This window comes from Montipora foliosa, chromosome 9 (genome assembly GCF_036669935.1).
Source record: "Montipora foliosa isolate CH-2021 chromosome 9, ASM3666993v2, whole genome shotgun sequence".
Classification (NCBI taxonomy): domain Eukaryota; kingdom Metazoa; phylum Cnidaria; class Anthozoa; order Scleractinia; family Acroporidae; genus Montipora; species Montipora foliosa.
In genome coordinates this window covers 8,704,219-8,715,107 of record NC_090877.1, presented here as the reverse complement: position 1 = coordinate 8,715,107, position 10,889 = coordinate 8,704,219, and the positions used below count along the sequence as shown (strand labels likewise).

The 10,889-nt window shown below is 38.0% G+C and overlaps 1 protein-coding gene across 6 annotated transcripts in view; it reads left to right on the top strand.

Moving 5' to 3' along the window:
- Positions 1 to 10,889, top strand: part of LOC137971313 (uncharacterized) — a 61,078-nt gene continuing 50,189 nt past the window's right edge. For 5 of the 6 annotated variants that reach the window (XM_068818137.1, XM_068818136.1, XM_068818138.1 and 2 more), the window contains exons 1-10: positions 254 to 457; positions 1,062 to 1,131; positions 4,263 to 4,334; positions 5,321 to 5,382; positions 6,228 to 6,508; positions 7,353 to 7,387; positions 8,025 to 8,078; positions 8,820 to 8,894; positions 9,841 to 9,942; positions 10,805 to 10,861. In XM_068818137.1, coding sequence (XP_068674238.1) covers positions 396 to 457; positions 1,062 to 1,131; positions 4,263 to 4,334; positions 5,321 to 5,382; positions 6,228 to 6,508; positions 7,353 to 7,387; positions 8,025 to 8,078; positions 8,820 to 8,894; positions 9,841 to 9,942; positions 10,805 to 10,861 — 870 coding nt within the window. In that variant the 5' untranslated portion in view covers positions 254 to 395. Of the gene's footprint in view, positions 458 to 1,061; positions 1,132 to 4,262; positions 4,335 to 5,320; positions 5,383 to 6,227; positions 6,509 to 7,352; positions 7,388 to 8,024; positions 8,079 to 8,819; positions 8,895 to 9,840; positions 9,943 to 10,804; positions 10,862 to 10,889 lie in introns of all 6 variants that reach the window. The other variant, XR_011116953.1, reaches the window with a different exon arrangement.

Genomic DNA, 10,889 nt, shown 5'->3' with positions numbered 1-10,889 from the left:
AGTCCGTTTACGTCACAAATTGCAATGCTACTGAAGCCATTTCCTACGAAGAACTGTACACAATACAAACGTTTACATTTCCGGTTGGTGGTGCGGATATAAAAATTCTTCCATGGACTGTTTACAGAAAAGAAACCCTATAACTTGTCAAAGTGACTGTACTTGTGTGATGTTTTGATCCTGCTGACATTTAAATCCGTCACGGCACTCGAGCTCGTCCGTGATGTTTGTTCTCTTGAGTGTATCTGAAGCAGAGAGTTCACTTTCGGAGAAAAACATCCATAAGATGCATACTTGATTCAAATCGTTCCTTCATTACAGTTGCAGTGGATCGGTGATCTTGTAAAGGTGTGACGGGGATTGGTTAATTTAAACAAAGGGTCGTATAAAGGACAATGCAGCGAGATCTTGAAGAGCCCGTCACTGATCGGCATGATAGTCGAGATCTTGAACCAAGGTCAGTTCATTATTTTAAGCTTAAGTTTTGATCTATCTTTATACATATCTCATCTTTTGCCTTTTGATTTGAAAAACCTGAAGTTTTATTCATTCGTTCCGTAAAAGAATCGATCAAGCCGAGCTAGCAGCAAAAAACAGCTGTTCCAGCGTTCAATGATATGAAAGCTCATAATGATATTAAAGTGTTTCATTCCGGTAGCAATTGCAAATACAGCTGTAGTTTATAGGCATTAATTTATTAGTCAGCGTGAAATATATACATTAGGATTGTGTATTAAATCATGCTGTTCTTTAAGTATTCAAGAATGTGCTTAGAAAATACACGGAGAACACTGTCCTAACTTTATGGTCCTTTAGTGGCAAGTTTGATCTAAAAATTGTTGCGAATTAATGAAAAAGCTTGCGTTTTATTGTTGATTATTTTTTATAGATCAGTCCTTTAATTGTTTGCTGTTTAAACAATCGAGACTGTATCCATAAGAACACACACAGAATATATCGTTTTCTGTATATTGATCAGCGTTATTGAGTATATACTTGGGGCTTCAAAGTGATATTATATATCTATACCCTCAATCCATTTCACTTTTCAATATTGCCAGAAATCTTGAGAAGTTTGTAGCTTTATGGGATTTCGAGCCATCGAAAAAGGACGAATTGGAGCTTGTAAAGGTAAAAAGTTTATTTTGGGTGTTTGTTTATCTTTAACATTTAACAGCATGCTTATTATATATGTACCAGGGGTTCCCTGCACAGATATTCTCTGCTGTCTTTGGAGAATATTAGTGTGTTGAGTAATTTTATGCTGTCAATGGACAGTCAATATTTTTGCTGAATGAAAAAATTTTAGTTTAGCGTTTTTAAAGGTCACTTATGTGTGCAATATCCCTTAGTGTTGTTGTGACAAGAATTAGTTCAAGAAAGGGAGTAATGTTGCTTGAGCGTAATCTCGAGAGGAAGTATTGTTGGTGAGTGAAGTCTTAAACCATTTCACAAATACCCCTAACTAATCATCCCATGGAAAGGGTTTTTGGTTTGGGACCCCCCATTCTGAGTTTTAAATTTGGCATAATATACACTTGAATTTATAAATTTCCTTTCAACATCTTAATGTACAAGTACGTGCTAAGCTGGGGTGTGTGTAACTGGAAGTAAAAAGGCTAGACCACATGCCTGTTCTAGTCTTTGTGAATCTGTGCTCAAATGGATTTTCTTAAATTGTTTCCACAAAGGTTGTTTTTCTATAACCCTGTCACACAATAGGCCGGTTTCGTATTCTAACGGTTGGACTGGATCTAGCATGAAATGGAGGCTACTGCGGGCAAATTAATTTGCATTTGAAAAGATTTGCCCATTCCATGCTAGATCCAGTCCAGCCGTGAGAATTTGAAAATGGTCTATTAACCCTTTCACTCCCAAGAGTGCCACTTACAGAATTTACTCTGTCTAACGCCAGACGATTTTACTTGTCAATGGGGAACCCCACGGGGGTGAAAGGGTTAATGGTGATATAGCTCACTGGAGCATATGGCTTACTTGTTGTAAATCCCTACTTGAAAAAAACTTGGTAGTATGATTACTGGCAGATGAAATTACAAAGGAATATTCACTTCCTAAGCTGTTTTAAGATTTTGAGTGTTGGTCTGATCAGGAGCTCCCAAGGGTTAAACACAAAGACGCACTATAAAAGGGGTCGATTCATGCACTGCTTTTCTTTGAAGTGACATTCAAGCATGACTGATTAATTATCCAAGATGATGATCAACAAACAGCAACACAGAGACGGAAGCCCTGAAAGATATTTTTGCTAAATGTGAAAAAAAGGGACTGGGGAATAAAAAAGAAAGAAAGGTCACATTCTATGATATTATAATTATGGACACATTGTCATTAGGGGCTTTGTTATTTCATAAATTATCACAGGGCTCGGTTGCATCCACAGTTGATTGATAAATCAATTGCTCGCATGTGTCTAAGGCACAATGCTTTTTATGGTGCGACTTCATATTTAAATTTGGCTTTATTTAATTACGGTAATTCACACCTTCATGTACAAGTACAGTACCGCTCAAAAGTAAGTTACCACCCTGAGTCCCTCTCTCGTCTCGTCTCGTGAGACGGTTCAGAAAACTGTAAGTGTCTGCATCAACGAGAACTTTCCGAAGATTAACCTGTTTACGAACTCAAGACACTTGCACTCCAAAACGTAACGCGTGACACTGAAGTTTTAGGTCAAAATGCAGTTGGCGGTGGTGCATTATTGTCTTTTCTTGTAGACATCTGCCTGTAAAATCTGCATACACTGTACTTTTGATTCAAAGCTGATTTAGAGAAGAACTGTTTCGATAAACTTGCACAACAGCATGCGGTTGGCGGTTGTTGTATTATTGTCTTTGCGTGTCCACGTTTAAACCTCGTATCGGCCCTTGAAATCTACATACACTGTACTTTCATTCGAAGTTGATGTTGAGGATAAATGGTTCTATAAACTTGCGCGGCAGCATGCAGTTGGCGGTTGTGTATTATTGCCTTTGCGTGTACATGCTAAACCAGGGTAATTGTTGAGCTGGTAAAGAAAAGCTAGACCACATCACTGCCTGTCCTTCTCTTTGTGAACAGTGCATGGGTTCTTTTTGGTTTTCATATGCTCTGTCAGACAATTTTAATGATTGTGTCATAGGGCATCTATAGCACACTTGTTTACAGTCCCTATCTGAAAAACAATTTGGTAGTATTGTTGTTGGCAGATGAAATTGCGAAGGGAATGTATTCACTCTCTAAGTTGTTTTAAGATCCTTAGTGTTGGTCTGGCCAGAAGCCCAACCTTGTTCCCAGGGTCCTCTCTCTTCCTCTCTTGAGAAAGTCCCCTGGTTTTGGCTGGTCATCTGCCTAATGAGTACAAATGAAATGCATGCAGAGGGTGGGTCCTCGACTTAGTTTTGTCAACAGTATTTGGTTCTATCTAGGGGAGGGAAAAACAGGTTGTTTTTCTTTTCCAAATGGCGCCCACGTTCTTAAGGTTTACTTCAAGTTGCACTGTTTTCTGGTGACACAAATGTGAGAAAACAAGTGATGTGTCTGACCTCATTGTATTAAGGAAAGATGTGGTGGTAGTACTTCAACAAGATATGCAAGATACTGAAATTAAATTATTATTATTAAATAGACATTTCCGCGCCAAACAATGATTAATTTTCACTGCCTACTGAGCTCAGTAGATGAGTTTAGTGGAGACAAAAATTTAACCCTTCGTTCCCCTCCCTTCATTTATTTTTCCGTAATATGCCAAAATCTAGCAGACATGTGACCAGCCACAACCAGGGTACTTTCTCGATGGAGGAAGAGAGAGGACCCTGGAATTGAGCTTGGCCAGAAGCCCTGACCTTCTACATGGCAGTCCAAGGCTTAATTAACCATCCTTTTCCTGTTTTGTACGGATAGTACATGTACATGTATCCTTGAAAATGGCTATATAAAACTGGCAAGCATGGACAACCTTATCCCAGAGGAAGGCAACATCCTGGGAGGTGATCAAAAAAGAAGGAATTTACATTGTTTTTGTGTGAATCCAAAGGCAAAGAGCTTAATTTCTCTTGTAACAAGCTCTGAGAGATGTTAACCTTTTGCTGGCACCCCATATCTAGCCCTTTACCTTATATTTTTTATCCTTGGCACAGAACGTGTCTTTTGTTCTACAGAAAATGTCTTGCTTTTTTTTTAGAATCTCATTTGTTAACTAGAATTCCCAACACGTTTGCATGAAGTAGTGAATGAGATTTGTTCAATGTGTCTTTATTTGTAAGGGAGAAGTTGTGCTTGTGGTGAAAAAATATAAAGATGGATGGTACAGAGGCATTCGATGTAGGGGATATCAGGTAAGCCATGTGATGTCGGGCAGGTACAAAACACAGGTCACAGGTCTCATTCACAGGTCTCTGTTTTACCTTGAATACAGAAACAAACCTAAACATTCATTAAAGCTAACGTTAGGCCTAAAAACTCTTGTTCAGGTCTAAAAAAGCCTAAGGTTAGCTTTAATGAATGTTTAGGTTTGTTTCTGTATTGGTAAAACAGAGACCTGTGAACGAAATCTGTTACCTGAGACACGTGTTTTGTACCTGCCGGGCCATTTCCATTATGGGGTAATCTACTGTCAAGCTTGAAGGTCCTACTGTATGTTACAGCTCACAATAGTTCAGCAACAAACTGTGACTTGCCTAATTAGTAAGTAGAAAAATTCCATATTTAAGCTGTTTGCACTCTTGTTCAATTCCCCAGGCCAGACCTTAAATGCAAAGCAGGCCTTTGAAAGTTTTTGTCAGTTTGAAAATTCATCTAGAACTGTGGTTTGGGGGATCTGATGGTGTGGTCATTTTGATTAGCACCTAAGAAGAAGTCTTTGTATGCTTTCACAGAAGTGTTGACAGCCTCCAAAATGTCTATTTGGGACATTAATCTTGTGGAAAATGAAAGTCAAATCCTCTGAAAGCAGTGCCAAGAAATCTCCTACAAAACAATACAGTGGTATAAAGAAACACATAGGACTCATTTTATGTGCAAGCCTTAGGGAAATGTCCTTACTAATGGACCATTTTACAGTTGTGTGCTTAGTTTCCTGGCCTTTGAATGAAAGTGAGTCTGGAGTTGACTTTGCTTTGATAGAAACCTCACTGCTTTTCTTATGTAAATTCCTACTAATTAACAAGAGATCAACATCATTAACATAAGAAAAGCAGTGAGGTTTCTATCAAAGCAAGGTCAACTCCAGACTCACTTTCATTCAAAGGCCAGGTAACTGAGCACACAACTGTAAAATGGTCCATTAATCATAATATTTAGGACTACAACAATTTATTATTAGGCTGGATGCTTTCCTGGGAATTTTGTAGCAAAGGATTCAGATCAAACTGAAACTATTGCATGGTAAGTGTTAAGCATTGTCAAAAACAGTTCTGTCTGGGTAGACTTGTGTTCTGAGCAAGAAGCCAGGCACTGCAGTGGGTACAAATAATACAAATTTGTTTTCAAGGAAGCTGAAGAGTATACTGGGCAATTGACAGAGAGAGCCTCAAGGCTTTAGTCTGATTATAACATGAAATTGACCGAGAGTGAGCTTGTACATGTACAAAGAGGCAACACGGCTTAAAAGGACACCATTCCAAAATACCAGTTTGCATTATTACTGTAGTAGTGTTAAGGAAAGAAAACATGTATCATTTTGTAGTTATTTATTTGTTATAAATTCAACTGGACAGGTAGAAATATGACGAGAAAATTGAAAATTGATCTTTATTTTCATGCTCATTACAGGACAAGGAAGAAATGAACCAGAATGAAAAACACACACACACAACTATTGGTTTTGCTCATTTAATCTGCTAATTGTGGTGTTCTTGTTGCAGTTACTGTCCTCATCGTGCAAGCCCCTTAATAGTAGACGGACAGGAAGAGTTTTTAGGGACTTTTTAGAATTTCGACTTGCAAAAGCCAAATCAACCACATTTCCACTTAAATTTTGGATTGTCAAAGGGCATGTTTTGGGTTTAAAGCGGTAACATACAATTTTGGCAAGCATGATAATGGCTTGGCGCTTTGTTCAGTGGCAAGCTTAATTTTTCAGTCTAATAGATTTTTTTGAGTTTGTCTTATTTTCTCTGTACTGCCCAAGATAATAGAGATTGCGTTAGATTGGGTGAAAGTAGATCATGGTGTAAACTTAATGTTGTTTTATGATTTTATCAACCATATTTTCATCATGTATTGTTTAGGCAGGAGGCACCTCCAGATCTCCTTTCCTCATCTCCTGTATCAGACGTTAACACCAAAATTTTAGCTGATTTAGCTCTGGAACACACAAATCTAACATCTGAAGGGAATGGGACTAATGACCACAACAGCATGGAAGATCGGCAACTGGATGTGAACCGAAATGGAATGGAAAGGCATGATTCACTCGGCAGTGGTAATGGTGATAGCTTAAGTCCTGGCTCATTCACTTCATTTCATGGACTGAATATTATAGCAGATTCAATGGGACACGATGGCGAAGGTAAAAGACAAACTACAGCCACCTCAGGCTTGTTAGTTTCTACTGTACCCATTTACTACTAGGAGTGAAACTTAACCATTGAGTCCTGAACCAGACCCCATTGACAAGTAAAATCGTCTAGTGTTAGACAGAGTAAAATCTATTAATTAAGTCTCACTCCTAGGGGTCAATGGGGTAATAGAGTTTACTCTGTAGATAATGCTAGGGGCCATTCGGGAGTCAGTGGGTTAATGGAAATGAAATGGCCAAGCACATAAATTATGCTCTATTTGGCCAGGTACAAAAGTCGGACCGGATCAACTCATGCAGATTGCTCACCTTGGATTGAGCGAAAAACAGTTTTGTAAGCCAAGACCATTCGACGTTTGCGCCAATTTCGCCAAGGTTAGCTTAAATATTAGGGCTAGGGTGATTTCTTGAGGCCTTATCATTTTTTTTTTACGTCGACCCAAGGTGATCGAGCCAAGTTGATTCGAGTTGATCCAGTCTGACTTACCTATCTGCCTTAATAATTTAATCTAAGCAGATGAATTTGAATGTTGGCTTTCAAAAAGAGGAGAAATTACTGTAGCACCTGGAGAAAAAAGCTTTTGGAGAACAATAAACTGAAAACTTTCAAATAGCGTCAAATCTGAGAATTATTGATCCCAATGGGCATTGGTGGAGGGCAAACTCATGCATCACTGAGATGCAAATTCTGGACATAATTTGCACCACTGCACCAACCCAGCTCCCCTAAGCACCTATTTTTTGTTGCAACAATTTTTTTCATTTGTTATTTCAGGAAATTAATGTAGGTTGTCTAGATCTTGTGGCTTTTTGACCTATGACATTTTTTTTTTAGAATCCGAAGAACGTAAAAGAACAAGAGCAGCAATGGTACTGTATGTTGGTCACGTTATTTTATTAATTTTAACCTGGTTAATAATTAACAATTATTCCATGAGCGCGCGTTGGATATGAGATGATAGATAGCTAACTCGGCGCTACGCGCCTCATTGGCTATCTATCATCTCATATCCAACAGGCGCGAGTGGAATAATTGTTTTATTGAAAACACCCCCAAAATATAGAAAACTAAACTACAATAAAAATAAAAAGGCCCAGAAAAGCACGCATATGCTTGCCGTGTTTGTAGATCATGGTATAATGGCTCATAACCCATGACAGCTTAGCCAATCAAATCTCTCGAATTGCATTATCCAATGATACAGTTTTTAATAAACTACAATATTCAGTATTTCGGTCAACATTTGCCCAGATAAAAGAACCAATTATTACTTTTCTGTGCTCTATACCTTTGTAGAGTGTGGTCCTTTCCTCGTAAGATGTTCAAACTCCAGTGGAGCACATGAGCTGTTAGCAAAGTTTTGCTGTCAAGTTTTAAGCATTTTTATGATGACCATTTCTGTTGTACGTCTGTGAGAGTACAATGGCCATAGTTAAAAGTTATTTATATGCATTTTTTACAATAACTTTAAAAAAAATAATCTTTACTTTTTTTGCTCTTCTGCAGGAGCTTTTAACATCAGAGGTTTCATATTTCAATGGATTGAATCTCTTGTCAGGAGTACGTATTACTGGACCAATAGAGCGAGTTTCAATCGAGTGTCGTAAAACCAAAACCAAAGTATTACTTTGGCCAATCAAAAAGGACGGAGACAATCCAGTAAACCAATCAAAACTCGAAGTAATTACATATAGTCAACACAAAGTGCGGGAAAAATGTGCATGTGCAAGCCAGGATTGGTTTTGGTTTCACTTCGGATTGGTTGAAAAAGTGGCGCGAGAACTTTGAACCAATCACTGAGTGAAGTAATGCAAAACAAAAGCAGTTCGCTAATTACTTTTGACACTCAATTGAAAACCGCTCTAATAACAATTATTAGTATATACTAAAACAGTGGATAGCGTTGAACTCGCGCGCTGCTTGGCTCATCAAACTCTGAATATCCTGTGCTATTTACCTCCGAGCAACTCGGGAAAAAATGGCATCCTGATTTGCATTCGTGACAAGTGAAGAAAGCATCCAAATTAATTTTTTGTGCTGTATATATCTCACTGTTTTAGTATACTAAAACAACTGTTCACCTCAGTGTCGGTGGCTAGCGTTGGATATTTACCTCGCCGCAGCCTTAAAAAAAACTATTCCATTGATACACAGTGTCTATTGTATCCACCATTTTCAATTTAGAAGCAGGCTTTTGGCTAAAGTTGTTACCTCAGATCTTGACAGTTCAAATACCAGGTTCAACTTGTTTTACAGTATATAACTTTTGTTTCTCCTGCTTAACATTTTGTTTTTTGTCAGCATTATATTAGACCACTCAGAAGGCTTCGTGTCATATCCAATGAAGATGTGAAGAAAATATTTGCAAATGCAGAGGTAATACAAAGTCAAATGCACTGTTTAAGATAGTCACATACATCTAGCTACACATATTCTTGGAGAGTAGTTGTGTAGCGAATGTGAGAGAATGATTAACTCATTTAAATGAAAGGTATTACAATTGAACCCCCGGGAACTCAAAAAAATCCGAGCCCCAGATGGAGTTCGAACCCACGACCCTCCGTTATCTAGTACGGATGCTCTAACCAATGAGCTACTGGAGACTCTGTGGTGAGCAATGGTGAAATGTGGGTATTTGACTCGAGCTGCATCACACAGCCACAGAGTCAAATAGCAACTGACAGCATAGCTCATAACTGTGGTTAAAGCATCCCATACTAGGTCACGGAGGGTCGTGGCCTTGAATCCCATTTGGGGCTTGGATTTTTCTGAGTTCCCATTAGGTTCAATTCTAATATACCTTTCATTTAATAGTAGTTGTGTAAACTTTAAATAAGCTAATCTCTGACTTGCACAGAATGGAAGAAAAACATGACATCAAAGTACTGTGCCACTGATGGACTGTATATTCAGGGTTTTTATTAAGTTTTAAAGTACAAGGGACCTTGTGATAGAGTAAGCAAGCACCCTTATGTATGGTCTGGCTTGTGATCTTGAGACCTCTAGTTTCAGCAAATATGGGTACTGTACGCAGCGTAGACGGGTGGTATGTACCCGGGTACGTACCAGCTTCTAATAAAACCCCTGTATATTAATAATAAAGTTATACTGCTGACCCAGTGTCGTGGGCTAATAACTAGTAACCTAGCAGTTTATAATTTCCATGTGCACAATATGTCACACAATACACACCAATGCTACATAATACCACAAACTGGGGTGCAGCAATCATATTACAAGGTGTCTTTTGCCTTGGCTTGACATAACCAAAGCAACAATAATTTTTGTTGTTTGCTGACAGTAGGATTTCTTTCTTCCTCAGTCCCTGGAGTCTATAAGCAAAGAACTTGTTGCTAAACTTCAAACCCGCTTGGCTCACTGGGATGTGAATTCAACACAAATTGGGGATGTTCTTGTGGAAATGGTAGTTTTTTGAATATAGCTGCATTGATTAATTAAATATTTGCACACCAAATGCAATTGGCATATGTTGCAGTTCATTTTGTTCCTTAGCTTAATTAATTTGCAACCAAACTAGGTCATTTTGTTTCAACCTAGGTCATTTTATTTTAAGAAGTTCAGAAGTTTGTTTAAAGCACCCAAGCATTATTTCATTGTTGGAGCAGATCGTGTTTGAAGTTCGTCCTTTCTTGGTTGCATTGCCGTAGTTTGCCGATTCTTGTACCAAGCCAACCTGGCATGTTTCAATGAAATACATCAAAATGTGAATGATCGAGAAAAAGTGGAATAAAGTACTGTATATCAGTAAAACTCTTCTTTGACCTTGAACTGACAAAGTTGTTTTTATGGCTTTTTAGCTTGATTCCTATTTGCTGGCTATTGACAGTTGACTCTGAAATGGCTTTTTTTCCTTTTCCATTCGCTCGCTGAAGATTTGCTTGTTTTCTTTTAAAACTCATTCGGTTCAAGAAAAAATTATTGCCAAACTGGTGAATTGCAAAGTAAATTACACTGGAAAAACTGATGTCACTCTCATTGCTTCGTAATTCATGCGATGTCGGTTTTTAGCGTAAAATTTACCGTGGAATTCACTAGTTTAAGGCAATTAATTTTTCTATAGAAGAAAGCAAAGAAAATGATTTAATTATTAAAGCAGCAACTGGAAACATCAAAACGCAGACAATTTGAAACCTTTTATTTTCACAAACCCTACAAGCAGTAAGAATAAATAACCAGGGAGCTCCGCTTTTAGGCTTGGCTAAATCTATATATTAGTGATGATGATGATGATGATTATCAATAATTATATCCTTTTGTCTTTGTAGTTCTCATATTTGATGATGTTTGAGCCCTATTTTAAAAGCAGAAAGAGAGGAAATGAGGTATGGGAATGTTACAAAAGTCATTGAG